Genomic DNA, 20,329 nt, shown 5'->3' on the forward strand with positions numbered 1-20,329 from the left:
TGAAGTGGCCTCTCTTAGCTATATTTCTAGGATCTGGAAGTTTATATTTCATTAATTAGATATTTTACTAAGTGAACTACCTCAGTCATAAATTGAAATGCGTTTGAATTTTATATCTGAAGATGACAGAGATGATCCATAGTGTTGTTATTTAACTTTTGGTAAATGAATTTCTTGTTATATTGGTCTTTAAAATTGAACATATTAAATTTAGGCAGCTTCTCATCTTCTGGAAAATAAGTTGGGTAGAGTTAAGATTAAACAATGTTGTACAAGGCGATCAGTGTAACACTGAGATTTTATCTTCTACTGTATTTTCTTCATATAACTTTGACTAAGATGTGCTGTAATAAGGTATAGCCTTAGTATATTAAATAAAGAGCTATTTATAACATAGAATATAAGCATTTTTTCCACATACCATGGAAATGGTTCCAGGCCTCATGTGCTGATGGCATGTTTTTATGAACTATGCAAGTCTACTAGAGTTGTTTTTTTTTTATGATAGCACAAGAGGAAGTATTAGAAGATTACTTTCTTTCTTTTTTCCTAATCAAAAGCTTCTATAATCCCCTCTAGCTGAATATCTTCTCTAAAATTATTGAATACTATGTTGTATTTTTAGCACTGAAAAGAAGGGGAGAAAAGTGATACGAAAATTCAGAAATCTTCCAAATTTTTTAAGGGTTCTTTTTATTTAGTGACATGGTGCTTGTCATTCATTCTGGGGGCAAAAAACAGTGTCTGTTGCTGTATGTTACTTGAGTATAACTACAGTTCCTCTCTGTATGTTTTTCATGAGTGTATTTGTACTTCCCATTGCTTTTCAGAATCTTCAGTCAGTAGCAGTTCCCCAGGATCTGGTCCCAGTTCACCAAACAATGGTCCAACTGGAAATATTACTGAAAATGAGACTTCAGTTTTGCCACCTACTCCTCATGCTGAGGTAAGACTCTTATTATTTTGGTTGTTTTGAAAGTTAAATCTTTGATTAGCCCCCTAAAATTCAGTGATATTTCTAAACTGAGGTTTAAAGCCACCTGACCTTAGTTACTTTTCTGATAGGTTTATAATGTGTGGAACTGAGTATATGTGATTTTATTTACAAAGTTTGGATGATAATCACAGGTTTGAAAATGCTGAAATTTAATCTTCAAACACACACACACACACACACACACACACACACACACACACTCTTAGTTGTGCTGAGTATACACTCACTGCCCAGTACCTGTACAACCCTGAAGTCCTTCTTCATGGCTCTTGGTTATTCTGCTCTGAGTAGACACATCAGTAAATGAAAACAACTTCATGCAAACCTTTCAGAAGAACAGTTGCCCAGAAAAGTAGGTTTGATACATTTGACCTGAAGAGTAATGAAAAATAGTTGTAGTATCATAATTGAGGAACAGAGTTCCACTAAGCAATGTGTTGAGGACCTTCTATATGCTATTTTGCCTGGCAGTGAGAATAGACAGATAAATGATGTATGAACTCTGTCCTTGAAAAACAAAAAATTCAAGAAAATGGGTCTGAAATAACACATGATTTGTTGAAGCCAGTGATATAAGAATAGAAAACAGTAAATTTGGGAGTCAACAAGAATTTGTCTGTGTGTATAGACAATAGAATGGGAAAGACCAGAGATCTCTTCAATAACATTGGAGATACAAAGGGAACATTTCATGCAAAGATGGGCACAATAAAGGACAGAAAGGACAGAAATGGCAAGAATCTAACAGAAGCAGAAGAGATTAAGAAGAGGTGGCAAGAATACACAGAAGAACAAAACAAAAAAGGTCTTAATGACCCAGACAACCACGATAGTGTGGTCACTCACCTAGCACGAGACATCCTGGAGTGGGAAGTCAAGTGGGCCTTAAGAAGCATTACAACAAATAAAGCTAGTGGAGATGATGGAATTCCAGCTGAGCTATTTCAGATCTTTAATAATGAATCTGTTAAAGTGCTGCAATCAATATGCCAGCAAAATTGAAAAACTTGGCAGTGGCCACAGGACTAGAAAAGGTCAGTTTTCATTCCAATCCCAGAGAAGGGCGATGACAAAGAATGTTCAAACTACCATACTATAGTGCTCATTTCAAATGCTAGCAAGGTAATGCTCAAAATCCTTCAAGCTAGACTTCAACAGTATGTGAACTGAGAACTTCCACATGTACAATCTGGCTTTAGAAAAGGCAGAGGAACCAGAGCTCAAATTGTCAACACCCATTGGATCATAGAAAATACAAAGGTATACCAGAAAAACATCTGCTTCATTGACTATGCTAAAGCATTTGATTGTGTAGATCACAATAAACTATGGAAAATTCTTCAAGAGATAGAAATACCAGACCACCTTACCCGCCTCCTGAGAAACCTGTATGTAGGACAAGAAGCAACAGTTAGAATTGGACATGGAACAGGCTGATTCCAAATCAGGAAAGGAGAATGTCAAGGCTGTATATTGTCACCTTGCTTATTTAACTTATATGCAGAGTACACCATGCGAAATGCCATGCTGGATGAATCCCAAGCAAGAATCAAGACTGCTGGGAGAAATATCAACAACCTCAGATGTGCAGACGCTACCACTCTGATACCAAAAGCCAAGAGAGAGTAAAGAGCCTCTTGATGAGGTGAAAGAGGAGAGTAAAAAGCTGGCTTAAAACTCAACATTCAGAAAACTAGGATCATGGCATCTGGTCCAATCACTTCATGGCAAATAGAAAGGAGGAAAGTGGAAACAGTAGCAGATTTTATTTTCTGGGCTCCAAAATCACTGTGGACAGTGACCGCAGCCATGAAATTAAAAGATGCTTACTCCTTGAAAGAATAGCTATGAGAAACCTAGACAGTGTATTAAAAAGCAGAGACATCACTTTGCCAACAAAGGTCCATCTAGTCAAAGCTATTGTTTTTCCAGGAGTCATGTACGAATGTGACAGTTGAACCACAAAGAAGACTGAGCACCAAAAAATTGGTGCTTTCAAACTGTGGTGCTGGAAAAGACTTGAGAGTCCCCTGGAGAGCAAGGAGATCAAACCAGTCAATCCTAAAGGAAATTGATCCTGAATATTCATTGAAAGGACTGATGCTGAAGCTGAAACTCCAGTACTTTGGCCAGCTGATGCAAAGAGCTGACTCATTGGAAAAGACCTTGATGCTGGGAAAGATTGAAGGCAAAAGGTGAAGAGGGTGGCAGAGGATGAGATAGCATCACCAACTCAACGGACATGAGTTTGAGCAGAGATAGTGGAGGATAGAGGAGCTTGTTCATGGGGTCGCAAAGACTTGGACACATCTTGGCGACTGAACAACCCAATAGACTATGTATATAGTTTCCATGTCAGGCTAAGCAAAGGCAACAGCCACTCCTATGGAATCAGCTGTTTTGAAGTCACCGTCATTGACTGAAATTCTGAGTTTTACTTCTCTGTCATTATAATGCCTCCTTATCATGCATTGCTCGCTACAGGAGAAAGCTGGTATAGTAACTTCTCATATATAACTGTGACATGCATCTTCCATTGTACTGTATAGAGTCATGATACTTTGGAGCTGAAAGAGATTGAATCTCTGATTCTTGAATCATCTGCTTTTCTGATATGTGATTATCAGACTTCCACTGGAGCACTCTTATTCAAAGGGAACTCACTTCACTGTTTCTTCACGCAATCTAGTTGATTTTGAACAGTCAGCTTGACTGATAAAAAGTATCTTCTGTATATTATGCCAAAATATATGTCTATAATTTCATACATACTAACATAAATATATAATAAATTATTTATAAGTCATAAATTATCTGGCTAATTGAAAGCAGATACCCAGAGGTTATCCGTGATAGGGAAAGAGCTGGAATCAGTGAAGTCACTTCTGTGAGGACATTTGTGTATTTGAGTCTTGAGTTTTGGTTTTCAGAAGAGAGAAGGCAAAGCCCTGTACTGACCAAAGAAGATGTTCTAATAGGAGACCATCCAACCCATGACCCATATTTACGCTACATTGGTGGGCCCCTCATCCCCACCCCTAGAGATATCTTGATGTAGACCAGGGCAGGGGCACACTGTCTCCTTGCGGAGTTATAACCAGAATATATAAGGCTGTAACCCAGATTTTTATAACTTCAAATTGTTAATGTAATTTAAAATGCCCCAGATTTTTAGTTCCCTAGGTATCTGGAAAAAACAAATGTAAATCCTTTCTAGATGAATGCACATTCATTTTGTTTTACTTGTTTTTTAAAGATTCACTTGTTTGTTATTTGTTTTATTTTTGGCTCTGGTGGGTCTTCGTTGCTGCACGCGGGCTTTCTCTAGCTGTGGCGAGTAGAGGCTGCTCTCTGGCTGTGATGTGTGGGCTCCTCCTCGTGGTCGCCTCTCTTGCTGTGAGCATGGGCTCTAGGTGTGCAGACTTAAGTAACTGCAGCACATGGGCTCAGCAGTTGTGTCTCGTGGGCTCCTGAGCAAAGGAACACACAGGCTTAGTTGCTCCGAGGCATGTGAGATCTTCCTGGGCCAGGTATCAAACTGGTGTCTCTTACATTGCAAGGTGGATTCTTAACCACTGGACCACCAGGGAAGCCTCTCACATTCATTTTAGACTTTAAAATTTTCTCTCAGTTTTCCAAGGAAAATGAGCAGAATAGATAGGAAACTTTCTTACTTGTGACCATCTTTCAGGCATGTGAAGAACACAATTCAAGCCACTACATTTTCTCCAGTCCTCCATCTGTTTCTTGTTTCTTACCATCCCATTGTCCCTTTGCTTTTCATTTTTCTTTCTAAACATGACACCAGAGGAAATAAATATTTCACATATATTTGTGACCATTGATGTAAGATTCTTAAGACTATTGGTTATAGGTGTTGTATTTCTGTTAGTGCAATTATAAATTATATCTCAACATCAGTTAGTTTTCTGCAACCCTTTAATGAATTTTCAGAGAAAGTACAAGTTGGTCATAAATATTTCTAAAAAACTTTAGATTTCCATTTCCTCTCAGCTTAAAGAATGTGATTCGGTAGCACAAACACTAAAGGATCTGGATTCTAAAATGTTTATGGATGAATTCTATGTTCTTAGGAAATGAAAACACACTAAACTACATTCATTCAACAGCATTTATGATTTTTCAGAATTCATTATTAAAAGGTACAGAAGACCACTTATAGCTTGATGGTATTTTGTGAAGATTAGAAACAGCAGTTCAATGTTTTGTTCAGGAAAACATATGTAGGTAACAGTATATTTTTCAAAAAATCAAAAGAATGTAAAAAATCAAGGGTGTAATGAACACAAAATTTAGCATGATGGTTACCTCTCAGGAAGGAGAAAGACAGTGGAGGGGACATGGTTTGCTACAAAAAATGAAGATACATATATACCTTCATTAAAAATACAAATATATGCATGCAGTACTTAGTATAACAAAGAAATACATATTCATAAGACTTGAAATAAATGGAAATGATGAGATTTTCTCTTTACTTCAAGATTTTTAAAACCTGTTAAGTACCTCACATTGTGTGACCCTATAATTAAATTTCAAAAGTATGTACAATGAAGACTGTAAATTAAAGGAATTTGCTTGTATTATTTTAATCTGTTGTATACTTCTAAAACCTTTACTGATACCTAAACACAAATATCTGTTTAGATGCCCAACAGTTAGCTTTTCAGCTAATTGTTGAACATATTCTTTCCTTCTGCCACCACCAGTTAAAAAAAAAAAACGAAAAACAGAAGGAAATGTGATTTAATGGAGTTTGAGAGTGGAGGTATTTCTTCAGGTCAGTGACAGGACATTCACCTCCAAAGCTGGGAAGACTAGTTCAAAAGCAAGCAGTGACTTACTTCATAATGAATTAATTGTGTGCCTGAACTATGATCCAAAAGGCCAGGTGGGCAGACCTTTATGCACTGATGGGTAGCCTCTCCATGGCCCAGAACAAAAAATCCAGCCCTGATGACTAACATGTGCTTTTCTGCTGCATTGCATTTACAGAGGTCTGTAGCATAATTCATACTGGGGAGGTGAGGAGACAGCAGAATTCAGACTGAAACTGTCAGCAAATTAATATCCTAGCTTTGTATCACCAAATCCTTCCACCTAAACTAAAGTGGAAAAAAATGTTTTTCAACCAGTTTTTGATTGATGATCATTTTGAATTGTGTGATATTTATAGACACCCTCTAAGATTAATAATAACATATAACTTCATATCAAAAGAAATATTTGGGGGTATGAAAAATTTACATCATTACACTTTCAAAAATTATATTAGTTGCATACTTTACCATTTATAAAATAGGCTTATTCTACCATCTTTGCTTAAGTAACAAAGTTTTGCAAAGCAGGTGAGTTTTCATTTTTAAAATAGTATAACAGTGTACGTTTGAATCAACTCTCTATTCTGTGACCTGAAATTAGAAAAACATGTCACATAATTCTTTCAGATCCCATATAGATGAATGGGATTCTACTTCCTTTTTGCTGTTTAGAAAATAGGAAAATAAAACTGTATTTCAGACTGTTCTTGAGGCTTAGGTGAAAAGAAAATTTTCCCTCTTATAATTCATCTGTTCTGTGTAATTTAGATAAAGGTTAAGACAGAAGCAAGAGGAGAATTTACTTTTAAGTCCAGGCTGAAGAAACAGCACCGTGAATTCAGATATTCCAGTCTTGCATTCAGAGGGCTACCAAGTAACGTGGCTGCAAAACCAACTACTTGGTTGCCATTGGTTAAGTCGCTAAACTTGTCCTGAATCTTAGATTATTCATCTAATAAATATAGTATTAATAATACCTACCCCAGCAGCTTTGTTGTAGAGAATCAGTATTTGGAAGGCAGGTGGTAAATTGTGGAACAAGTTCATTTTTTTGTTGTTATTAATACTGACTCCTGGTAGGGAAAACTCATTAGAACGTTTGTCTGCAAGCCAGCAAATCTCATATGAGAATGAACTTCCATATGCTCTGGCCACTTCTGTTCTATTTCTCTAGTTTTTTACACATACCCTGTCCTAAAGCCGGCATCGCTGGAGCTACTTGGTTTCCCCATTTGTAAACTTGGTTGGGGTGCTGAAACCTCAGGAGTTTTTCTTTCCAACTCCAGTCAGAGACGTCTTTACCTATCTAGTTACTTTATTGTTAATACTGTAGGCCTGTGGGTTCAAATGTGTTTCCATGAATATCAGCACCATTATTTTAGGCTCGGTAGATTTATTTGATAGCTATTTTAACAGTAGCCAAGCAGCTGGTTTATTTCTAGTTGAACATTAGTGGCTGGCTCTGCTCTGCGATTTTTAAAATAATTTTTTCCAGCAGATACAAACGATTTTAAAAATGGATTCTAATAACAAGGTTAAGTACTCTAAAATCATTTGAACTGTCACTTGTTTTGCCTCAATCTCACATGACTCATCTGCCGATTGTTTCATAATAGTTGTTGTGACATTTGCTGTAAATGTTATGCTCCCTTCTGAGTGGGTGTAGAGCTTCGGTTTTAGATGACTGCAAATAAGACACTCCTCATCCAATCCCCCAAGGGAAAAGAGGTTGCTATGACAAAAGACTCATTTACGAGGAATAACATGAGTCAATATTGTAAACCAAGACTTTTAACAAAACATCAGTGACTTTTAAATACAGAGGAAGCCCCTGTCAAATAATTTTTTTGTCTCCAAACCATTTTATAGTAATACATTCTTGAAAACCAAGTGAAAGTGAGTGTTAGTTGCTTAGTTACCTCCAATTCTTTGACACCCTATGGACTGTAACCCACCAGGCTCCTCTCTCCATGGGATTCTTTGGGCAAGAATACTGGAGTGGGTTGCTATTCCCTTGAGTGTCCAGTAAAAATGAAAACTTAGAGATTTTTACTGCCTAAAAAAATTTATTTATCACATGGTGATTTTAATTTTCTATCAGCTGTCTGAAACGAGAAGAGGAAATAAATACCATCCTGAAAAATACCATGAAAGCCATAGGCAAACATTAAATGATTAAGAACTTGAAAAATTTTTCATCGTTTACTTGTTTGTTTTTTAATGTGGTTCTTCTTTTTATTTAGATAGACTAGATTTAGGGATTTGGAACCTTTTATTAAAGACAAAACAGTTTGAGGCTTACAAGCGTGTCTGCCCAGATGCCACTCTAAGAGAACAGACATTACCTGGTAGATCTAGTCAGCTGCTCACATCTTAGGAGCTGCCCTGAGTCAAAAGCCATGGAGCAGTGGCGCTTGAGTGTAGGATACTTCGACCACACTGTTGTACACCAGTCCAGACTGCTGCTCACCAAAGCCTTATATTTATATTCCTTTTCTAATGCTTATGCTAATTGTATATAATTTTGAACATGCAGCAACTTAAAATTTTTGCATCCACTTTTTCTATGAGCTTCTTAAAAAGTAGGTGATGACATAATTAGTGTTCTGTCAAGGGTCATCTGTTGACTTCTTTGTCTTAAGAGTAAGAAAGGTAGTCCCTTCCCTCCCTCTTTCCCACCCTTCCTTTCTACTTCCTCCCTACCTCCCTCCCTCCTTACCTCCTATCCCTACTTCCATTTTCCTTGCCCCTATAGGAAGTCATTTTCTCCTGTTTTCTTGTTTATTTGTATGGCTTATTACATGAAACATGTATCTTTTGTTTTGAGCTCATGAATTTTAATGGGTATAAATGGTTTGGTGCCATCAGTCTCTTTTCATTTCTTATTTTTATGACTAAGCATGTCTTGTTATACCCAGTCATATAATGGATACATATACCTAATAATTTGCTTTTAATCACTGTAGTAATCCATGGCGAGCACCCCTCCATTTTACCTACCTATTCTCCAATTGGATGCCCCAGTGACCTCCAGTTCTCACACCACCAAAAAATGCTCCTGTGTGTATGTATACGCATCACCTTGTAACTAAATGATAATTTCTTGAAGAGCAGAAGAATCTCTGGGGCATAGTGTACAGTGCTGAAATGTTCTCCAGAATAGCTATGCCTGTCCACAGTCTCACCAGGAATGTGTGATGGTTTTTGCTTTCTTAGATCCCTTGAACATTTAACATTGTCTATTTTTCTAATTTTTGCCAGTGTCCATTTCATAAGAGAAGTTGAATCTTTTGATTGAAACTAATGTCTTCTTGATTTCAATGGCTAAATAAATAGATCTAGTGAGATACATGTGATTTTTCAGTATATGGGTATTTTATATTAATAAAATATTAATTTTATTTCAGTATTATCCATAAGATATTGTTCCAGTTGCCATGATGGTGAGAAAAGTAATTAAAACTTGAAGGTCATTATTAAAATATGGATAGGCCTCCCCTGCCCCAACACTCGATTCAGTCATACACCTCTTTCCAATATCATGCTCTTTCTGGTGAAATGCTGGTTGTCCATCAGAGCCTAGTTTAAAATTGACAACCTGCTCTGTGCCATTGGTGGAGAAGGCAATGGCACCCCACTCCAGTACTTTTCCCAGGGACGGGGGAGCCTGGTGGGCTGCCGTCTGTGGGGTCGCACAGAGTCGGACATGACTGAAGCGACTTAGCAGCAGCAGCAGCACAGGCCATTAGAGCCAGTTCTCCACTTTCCTTTGCACTTGTGTGGTCTAGGGCTTCTTTGTACCCTTCCCACCCTGTACCACCCTGTTGTTGTATTGTGTGTGTTGCTCAGTCGTGTCCGACTCTTTGCGACCCCATGGACTGTAGCCCGCTGGGCCCCTCTGTCCATAGGATTCTCCAGGCAAGAATACTGGAGTGGGTTGCCATTTTCTTCTCCAATACCACCCTGTTAATCTAACTTAATTGTAATTCATTTTTTTGTGCATGTTAGGTGATAGCCATTGTACATTAAATATTTCCATTTTATCTGACCACAGCAATAGTTTCTGACTCTGAAAATTGTTTAGATTAAAACCATCTTCCCTGTGTTCTAAGATGTGAAGTGTTGGTATATTAGCATAGCCCTGTTTGAAGGGCTGGATCAGTTTCAAAACTACTTCCTGGAAAAGCCCTGGCCTTGCCTGGAAATACTTGTAAGTTCACCACAGTGCTAAGGTGGGGTAACCTTCCAGCCTTGCAAGAATGCTGGTCAGGATCCTTCACTGACTCAGCGAAATGGCCCCTCTCACCGTCTATTTCTCTGACTTTCAAGTGTGTCTGTGCTCTTTTAGCATTGTACAGTACAGCTCCAGTTTCCTGTTAACCTGAAACAGATAGCCTGCTTCTATCAAAAAGTCAAATCAAGGAAAGTTATTAAAGAAGATAATTTGAGAAAAACATTATTTCAGTTCTGTTGAGTCATTTGTGATTTTATCCATTGGAAGTTTATGTACATGCTGTGCTTGTTTCTTGTCAGTAAATTGAAGGAAACAAATTATGTCCAAGTCTCTGAAGTTCCATGATGTGATATATACCAGTTAATCTCTGTGGGAAGAGTCAACTCTACCTAGAGAACTTAGGGACTTCGGACCTTACTTATTCCTCAGGAATTGTCTCCATGACTTGGAAATCCTTATGTCTATCAAGTCACCAGGGCTTCTGCTTTCTTCTCACATGAGGCTCACTGGCTCCCAGTTGGACACTTTTATTCTTTACCATAAGCCCCAAGACTAACTGTGCCTCCTCTTTTTCTCTCAAGTTTCCTCCTTCTCCATACATTTTTGTGGTTCCCTTGTCCTGCAGTAATGGCTCCAGAGCAGTGCATAGCTTCTGGAGCAGTACCTGACAACAAATCATCCAGCCTTGATCGCTTTAAAAGTTTTATTGCTGATCCCACTGGGAACCAGAATTAGGGCAATCCCTCAGTTCATTCATCCATAACGAGAATATAAGGTGTGCTGGAGAGTGCATGTGAGGACTATGGTTGATGCCCTAGAACTCCCTGGCATAGGCCTTGAAACATGGTAGGTGCTGTCCTAGGAAACAGCGTGAAACCACAGGGGTCTGAAATCTCACAGTATGAACATTCTCTAGTCCCTTCACTTTAGTCAAAAGCTCCTGTGAGCAGCCAGTATGCTACTGCAGTTATTACACGTGAGAAGAAACTTTTTTCTCACTTCAGTATAGATTTGCTTCCTATGATGACATGGGAAGATGTCACACAAATTCTGTCTGGGAAATAAAGATAACCTGTTTTGTGAGGTTGTGGTAACTTTTGGTCATTCCCATAATGCATGTCAAGTCTCTTGCTGTGGGACACAGATAGAACGTTGAATGAGTATTGTACATGATTTAAAGTAATTGTTTTCCCACATTTATTTATCTTCCATGAATACAGATAAGCAGATGAAATACCCTTTTATTATAAATGACTGCTTGCTGCCAATAAGCTGGTTAAAGTATTTTTGCTTCCTCATATACTTTTTAATTTGCATTCAGGTATATATTCTATACTTTAAATTCATAGTAAAAGCATATAGTATAAGCAAAATCAGTCTTATGAATCTTGGCTTTTTAAATTAGAGCAAATATACAACCATTGTTGGTATCTCCTTAAATAAAATTGCAATATCATACATTATAATGATAAAATCTTTTCCAACAATCTTCATGGGTTTTCAACAACTTGAATTTTGTAAAGGCTTGCATATAAACTCAATGTAATGTTAAAAGTTTCATTGCATTTCTTGCTTTTCATGAGCAAATATCTGACTTGTTCTTTTAAGAAAAAACAAACTCTGAGTTAGTTTGGAATTCCAAGTTGCAATGAGAAGAGTCCACCTTTAGCCTTCTGCTCTTATTATGTTAAGACTAGGACTCATCTCCAAACAAACGTATGATTGAGGTGATGTTTTGGAATAACATCCTGTGTTTTGGTGGTGCATCACTCTTCAGTGACATTCTGAGGTTGCATTGTATTAGCACATGATATTTTCCCCAGTTAATTGATATCCCAGGTTTGTCCAGGGGAAAATCTACAGCTCCCCCAAACATACTTGACAAGTTATTATATTTACTTTAGTCAAAGCCCGTGTGTGCAATATCCCTCTTGGAGGTGGTCTCTTATTGGAGTCCCATATGCTTTTTGTTTGGGAAGAAAGCAGTCACTGTGTCATACTGTTACATGGAGTATTCTTTTTCAAGGATGTTGTTCCCTTGGGGACCATATCAGGCCAGAGTTCCTTAGTCGAATAAGACCTTTGTAACTCTTATTGTATAAGAGTTCTGGGAGGGAAGCAAGAGTTAAACAGAAAATGTAATTCAAGCAACCATATTAGGCCACATGTGGGAAAACATGACTCTTGGTATTGGATTTAAAAAAAAAAAGGTTATTTGTTGTAAAAAGGACCATGATGCCAAAATGTTCAAGGTATTCCAGTGTAAATGAAGACTAGTGAGACCCAGGGAACTCATAACATTTTCACATTTACTTTAGTTTCTGAATATGAATGACTTAAAAAACAGCACACAGAGTTGTCTATGCACAAATTTTAAACAATGATATGATTAGTTAGTATAGAAGTCCTATAAGGCAATATTTAATCTAAGATTTTCTTCTGTGTGTTTTCCCATCAGTAAAATGATATTTAATCCATATGAGAATAATGATTATAATGGCATTACCTACATATTCATCACTCAGTAACACAAAAATCTATTTATACTCATAAAGATTACTCAATTTAATTGTTGTGTATTACCAATTGATGACAAACACACTGATTATATTCCATAAAAGTAGAAATTTAAAAATTAATTTTTTCAAAATGAAATAGAAAGTCTTCTTCAGATATTACAATTATATCTGGTAAAGAAAATTTTAATTTAATTATTGCATTTAACTTTTTTGGATATAGAAGTCATAAAATACTCGTGAATTCTTCATTAAAATACTTTAATATTTTGACAGATTATAATATAAAACCTATTTTCTGAAATGTGAACATTACAATAAACTTTATGATATAATATTGTGGGACTCCCCTTTCACTTTTTTTTTTTTAATAGAAAATGGTTTCACAGCAACGCATTCTAATTCACGAAGATTCCATGAACCTACTCAGTCTTTATACATCTCCGTCTTTGCCCAACATCACCCTGGGTCTTCCAGCAGTGTCAACCCAGCTCAATGTAAGTCATTTCCCTGCATTGGCCTAAACCAGCCCAAGGACTGTTTTCCTAGGGGACCTCTCATTCTTTACTTGTATATTTAGACTTCAGGGAAACTCGGTAGTCTACTTCTCCTTCGCTATTTACCGAGTTGTTGAAAGATACTCAGTTTGACCTCACATTAAAGATTCATATTGACTCCCCTAATAATATATAAAAATAATAACTAATATTTGTATAATGCTTTGTAGTTTTTAAAAAAGAAAGCAGTCTTCAGGTATATTGTTTTGCTAGCTCCACACAACCATCCCATGAAACAGATTACAGACCACGTTTTAACAGAAGCAGCAGCCGAGACTTGGAATGCATAAAAGTCCAGGATCACAAGCCCAGCAAGTAGCAGACCTGGACCTCAGCTCAGGCCAGCGCTGTGAGGGCAGTGTCTGAAGCACAGCAGCATGTTTAAAGGGTTTATTTTGTGAATGACTTTATTTTAAGAATTTAGGTCCCTGACTATGTGGTACTGAAGAATATATATCTGGGAAACCTCTGTGAGAACAATATTAAACTCCTCCTTGGAAATTCAGAGTGAATCAATTACTTTAAAAGTCTCAACAACTGAAGTAGGATTTTTTGGAGGTAATTGTCCAGCTAGCAGAAGACAGCAATAATTATATTTCACACATATTCTCTAAAATAATATAATGTTAGTCATAGTAAAAGATTTTTAAACTTGAATAATTTATCTGTGAGAGGTTATTAAATTAGGCAGAGGTCATATGATACATTCAGTTTAAAGAGAAATCTGTTCCAACCCTTGGCACCAATTTTACCAATTTTTAAATGGCTTCAAGAGTCTGGCAAGTCTTCCACTGAGTCCATCTTATCAAATTAATATCTTTTACAATATGCCCACATGGGAAATTATTAAAGAGTTGACCGTTTTGTGACTGTTTGCAGAATATGAACCCTATCCTATGGTATGCTAGTTTATGCATACTCATGCTTATGGCGACATTTTTAAATGAAAAATTTTATGATTATGTTCAATACATATTACAAATCTATCTAAGCGATAATTTATTATATTTGATCTTTGTAATAAAGTAGAATGTTATCTTAGGTGATACAGTAATCTTATACCAGTGAGGACAAAGCAAAGTTTGGATGTTGTTTTATATCTGGGGATTAAAGAAGACAGACTTAAAAAAAACACTGAATTCAGCTATGCCCTTGAAATTCTACATGAAGCATTTGTAAACAATTGACTAGTGAAAAGGAAAAAGAAATTGGGGATTAAATAAAACAAACATTTATGGATGATATTTTCAAATCTTCATTTATAAAAATTATTTTCAAAAAAAGTTATATTCTTCTGTTCCTATTTTTTCTGTTTCTTCTGGTGATGAGCAAATACTAACACAGAAACTTACGACATGTAGTTTTCTACTTTTTTTTCGTATGTTCTAAGTCATTCCTACCAGCTAACACAAACACACTACTTTTAATGTGGTCAGGGAGAATTTTTCCCCAAAAGACCAAGTACTAAAAGCCAGACTATTAAATGTTTCAATGATAATACCATTTGGTACCATTGGATGCATGAACCAGTGTGGTTTGGATTGAAGTTTCATTTTTCTTTGCTTCCATTTTGGTGTGTATGAGGCTATCATAATTAATTTTTCAAGCTTGGCATTGCTTTGGCAAAGGGATCTCTAATATTCTATTTCCCCACTGAGTAGTGGGAAACTTTAAGGAGAAGAAGCCAGGAGAAGGAATCACTTCTAGATTAAACATTGCATCGACTTGTTGTGTGATTAAGACAAACCATTTACCTCTTCGTCCTTCAATTTCCCCATCACTGAAAATTGCTTTGCTTCCCTGGCATGCAGCAATTTTGAAAGATGAAACATGAGTTTTGAAAAGAAACATGCCACATAATTTTAAGGTATTAGACCTCTGCTGTTGTAATACCAAAATGACCACCATTCATTAAGTTCTTTGACTAGGAGAATTCATTATTACTATTGATGATATAATTATTATTGCCTTATTACTATGTTATCATATATTTCAAGTTCTTAATAGCAATTTTAGGTGATATCTAATTTCACTTGTAGTTTATTTTATTAAACAAAAGTATCTGAGTGTCATTTTCAATATTTAGAGATTTGAGACTCTGTTATAAATTAATATAAAATACACATTTAAATAAAATTTCTTCATATTTTATATAATCTTTCATTGACTTATCTCAAGAATTTTATTTTAAAAATTAAATATTGGACACCCACAGCTCTGTGAATGTATTAGAGGACATATAAAGAGTGCATTGTTTCTCCTGCTTGAAACTCCCGAATTACAGACCATTTTATTTCCAGCTTTTAATCACTATTGTGTAGTCATGAGTTTAGCAATCTGAATAAATTTTACTTTTCTAATATACCTTTTACTTAAACAATATGTTAAAATATTTTAGAAATAAACTTCCCAGTTATTAAGCCTAAAATAATTTTTAACCTTTTAGGAAAAGTTTTATTTGGGCTTCAGTACAATGATATGCAATACTAAACTGTCTCCAGTGCTCCAGCTTTGTTTTTTTTTCTCCTATGTTCATTCACTTAGTTCAAAAGACATACTGTTGTCCATTTTCCCTACTCAGCCATTGAGTAAGATAAGGCTTTTTGGTGGCAGGGGAAATTATGGAATGAGAAACCAGTCTAATGATTTACAGACCTAATGACCCATATGGATGAAAGCGGATTAACATCTTTATTATTTCTTGACACAGGCTTCAAATTCACTCAAGGAAAAACAGAAGTGTGAGACCCAGACACTCAGGCAAGGTGTTCCTCTGCCTGGGCAATACGGGGGCAGCATCCCGGCGTCTTCAAGCCATCCCCACGTTACTTTGGAGGGAAAGCCCAACAGCAGCCACCAAGCTCTCCTACAGCATCTATTATTGAAAGAACAAATGCGACAGCAAAAACTTCTTGTGGCTGGTAATTTATAATGGCATCATTTGTAGGTTATGTTAGAGCTTTTGTTTTTATCAGCAAGCCAACATAATGTCTCTTTGCCTCAAGACCTAGTAAAACTTCACATTGTCGTGCAGAGGTTTCCCTGATACCTAGTACTGTGGAAAAGACTATTACCCGTATTTATTCCCCTAGATCTCTGGAAAAAAAACTCACCTTCTTTAACCTTCAGATATACCAGAGTGGACTGTAGGTGAGTCATTGATCAGATGCGTATCTGCCCAATGCACTGGCATTTTTGCCTCCACCCTACCCAATCTGGGCATCCCTAGTGGCTCAGATGGTAAAGAGCCTGCCCGCCATGCAGGAAACCCAGGTTCGATCCCTGGGTCTGGAAGATCCCCTGGAGAAGGGCATGGCAACCCACTCTAGTATTCTTGTCTGGAGAATCCCATGGACAGAGGAGGCTGGCAGTCTACGTTCCGTGGGGTCACAGAGTCAGACAAGACTGAGTGACTAACACACCCAACCTAGCCTTCTTCTGATATATGGCCAATAGTATACTGCTTTTCATAAAACTTATCCCATAGCTATCTTCTGTAGTTTCTTGTCTTTTCTTAAATTGTGTATGTGTCTCTGTAAGTACCTATATATATATATATATATTTTTTTTTTCTTTCCAGGTGGAGTTCCCTTACATCCTCAGTCTCCCTTGGCAACAAAAGAGAGAATTTCACCCGGCATTAGAGGTACCCACAAATTACCCCGACACAGACCCCTGAATCGAACCCAGTCTGCACCTTTGCCTCAGAGCACCTTGGCTCAGCTGGTCATTCAGCAGCAGCACCAGCAGTTCTTGGAGAAGCAGAAGCAATACCAGCAGCAGATCCACATGAACAAGGTAAGTTCCCAAGCGATGTCAACACACCACAGCCACCAGTGTGGAATCTGGGGTTCTCGTCACTGATATGGGCATACAAGAGAGAATGTTGGTGTCCATCACAATGACCTGCAGACTGCCCTCCTGGCCCTGCTGTCAGGGCTCAAGGACACCATCACAATACCACTGTCTTCTCCATCACTGCATTCATAGGACATTTGTAGCAAAATTGAGGTCCTAGATTTGTAGCAAAATCGAGGTCCTAGATTGGAAAGTCTTTTCTGACTGAGTACATATCTGAATGCAGCAGCACATACAGAAATGCGTGTGCAGAGCCCCGTGTTTTGTTACTGCAGTAAAGGTTTGAGGCAGAGTTGAGGTTTGCACAGGTGTTGGCAGCTGTGGAAAGGTTAGCCAGTTAGGTGTTTCTCTGCAACTTGTATGTAAACATGTTACATTTGTTTTTTAATATGTCCAAATTTTAGTCCAGTCAGTGCTGAAGCAGTTTCTCGGCAGTTTGTGGTAGTCTGTCTGTGTCAGAAATGGACAGCAGAGGCCTGAGTCACAGCACATCCTCCGGAGCTCTCCTGCTGAGGCAGCCACAGACAGTCATTCTAATATAATGTGTCACACAGGCCAGGAGAGCATTTTCAATGAATCTGTAAGCAAAACTGGTCTGCACAGTGTTTAGCCACTGCTTTCTGCCATGGTAGCCTTACAAAGGAGAATCCTTTCATTCCTGGAAAATGAAAGGTCCTGAATATCAAAATTCTATCCTTTCTCCTTTGTTTCTATATTACTTACAAATATCTGCTAGAGGCATTATATTGAGAAACAATGTCCTGTTTACTGATCATTGGATAGCTAAAAATTGGTTTAGTATGTAAGTGTGCTGTCATATTCTGATATAAGCAAAACAGGGCTTCCCAGGTGGTACTAGTGGTAAAGAACCCACTTGCCATTGCAGGAGACATAAGAGATGGGAGTTTGATCCCTGGGTCAGGAAGATCCCCTGGAGGATAAGATGACAACCCACTCCAGTATTCTTGCCTGGAGAATCCCATGGACAGAGGAGCCTGGTGGGCTACAGTCCCTGGGGTTGCACAAAGTCGGACACAACTGAAGCGACTGAGCATAAATGAAACAAAACCTCATGGGCAAAGGTCTAATCATCTTTCTGATTGTAAGAGAAGGGGATCTTTATCATGTGCTCACCTTATTGCAGGTGGGATTAGAGATGTTTTCTCATCTTTGGCCTCCATCTTAACAAGGCAGATACATGAAGGTAGCATAGACTGAAGAGCACGATACTGAAAACAAATTCCCCCAGCCCAACCCTTTGCAGTGTTCACAAATGACATGTATGTGTGTATATTGGGGTGGGGGTGGCTGGGAGTGCCAGCTGCCTCTCCAATCATCATTTGCTGCACTGCAGATTGTATTTCACTATATTTCAGACTCTTTCTATTAGTATATCATCAGGTTAATGCCTATCTTACTGCTTCAGTATTTCTCTAAATTTATCAAATTATCTTAAAACAAGTCTTGTCAGAGGGGAACTGATTTTTCTCCTTGTATAATGGCATATTACTCCTTGTCCTCAATGTCATTCTGTACATTTACTGTATTATGGTAGAGTTATGTTGATTTGTTTCTTTTGTGGTATATTAGCACAGCTTAAAATTACCAGGTATTCTTGGAACATTATCCAGTATGAAAGGAAAGGCTGGGAATTCTTACTGTTCACCTCACAATATTTTGATCTGGAATTAGATTCATTTAGAAAAGTAGTAGTTGTTATTTAATTGCTAAGTCATGTCCGATTCTTTTGCAACCTCACAGACTGTAGCCTGCCAGGCTTCTCTATCTGTGGGAAGAAAAGTAGCATCTGATTGTGAATACACTTTCTGCTACTCGGTTCTATTTCCTAGAACTATATGGAGGTGTATTCTCTTACAGGTATATGAGGTAAATTGATCCCTTTGAAATCACCATCTACAGATGATTTCTATGAATACCTTTAAGAATATTTTGGAATGCATTTTTTTATGATCTAGAGTTCCCACTGCTTCAAACTCAAGTGGTATGTTAATATTGGACAGAATTATTGTATTTTAGTATCACACTCGAGATTCTGACAGGCAGATGCTAAGCTCAGTCACATGAAAGAAACTAAGATGGAAAGCAGGCATTTGCATTTCAGAAATGAGAAAAGCAAATCTTATCAGAGACCTTCTTCCATGTGGAGCTGATTCTTTGGACTCTGTTAAGAATTCCTTCCAAAATTAGAAACAAACCTATACTACATGCTTGTACAGTGGTTTGATTATTAAATCTTGTCTTAATTAGGCAAAATGAAGCCCAGAAAACTTCAAAGTACAAAGCTGATCTTTATATATTAACCTCTCTCAACTTGGGTGTTTAGATTACTCAAGCAGGTCTCTCCTTGGTTTTTCTCCTTGTATGTATTCCATATGTTTAATCAAGAATCAAGATGGCATATGCACACTGGGTCTTCTCCAGGTTTTGAAAATATTTCACCTGTCCTCAATTGTCTAAGGGAATAGAGAAGAATTTTCTTAAATAAATATTGAACTCCATCCCATTCTATGGTATTCACAATAATAGAACCACTAATGAGTGAATAGCTACTGTTCACCTTTTCCATGAAGTAATGAAAACATTTATTTCATGTCAGGAGAAGGCAAACTTAGATGCCAAAAGAAAACAGGTTTCTGCGTAATAATATATGGATGGATATCATGTAGAATAACCATTAATGAGAAATAACCACAGAAACTTTAGTTAATATCTTTTCTCCCTTCTGTTATCATGGACAAATCTTTAGTGACTCATCAAACAGCCAAATAGTTGGCATCATAAACACATAGTCCTTACTCTCTTGTGATATTTATTACAACAGGAAATATAGGCACATATGCAGATATAAGTGTATAGATGACATATTTTATATGTCTTTTCCTTTTATTCCCTCCAATTTGCTTTATGGTTCTTTTTTGAGGAATTTAGAAACTTTGAGGAAAAATGGAGTGAGAAGAAAGAAAAAATAAGCAGATTTATCTCTAAATTTACATCATATTAAATATGATTAGCCTTTCTGGTATGAAAATTTTAATTACTGATTTGAATTGCTAATAATCTTTAGAAGAATTAGAAGCAACAGTATACTTTTTCAGAGCAGTTTGTACAGTGATCAACTTACTAAATTTTAAAGACTTTCTCATATCTTGCTGTTATTTGAATGCATTTATGAAAGCAGTCAGTCATATTTGTTATAACCATACAATGTAAATGTTATTAAGCATACTAAACAATTTGCCTACCTGCTACCTACTACTTAAATGACATTTACATGGGAAATTTGTGTGTCATAAGATGCTAAAGCT

The 20,329-nt window shown here is 37.1% G+C and overlaps 1 protein-coding gene across 11 annotated transcripts in view; it reads left to right on the forward strand.

The window, feature by feature from the left end:
* HDAC9 (histone deacetylase 9) overlaps positions 1 to 20,329 on the forward strand; it is a 988,950-nt gene that overhangs the window by 568,656 nt on the left and 399,965 nt on the right. For all 11 annotated transcript variants that reach the window (XR_009494194.1, XM_059885810.1, XM_059885813.1 and 8 more), the window contains 4 exons: positions 831 to 946; positions 12,963 to 13,085; positions 15,856 to 16,066; positions 16,726 to 16,943. Coding sequence is in view for 10 of the 11 variants with exons in the window: in XM_059885810.1 (XP_059741793.1) it covers positions 831 to 946; positions 12,963 to 13,085; positions 15,856 to 16,066; positions 16,726 to 16,943 (668 nt within the window). In the remaining variant the exon portion in view is untranslated. The remainder of the gene's footprint in view (positions 1 to 830; positions 947 to 12,962; positions 13,086 to 15,855; positions 16,067 to 16,725; positions 16,944 to 20,329) is intronic.

Source organism: Bos taurus, chromosome 4 (genome assembly GCF_002263795.3).
Source record: "Bos taurus isolate L1 Dominette 01449 registration number 42190680 breed Hereford chromosome 4, ARS-UCD2.0, whole genome shotgun sequence".
Lineage (NCBI taxonomy): Eukaryota > Metazoa > Chordata > Mammalia > Artiodactyla > Bovidae > Bos > Bos taurus.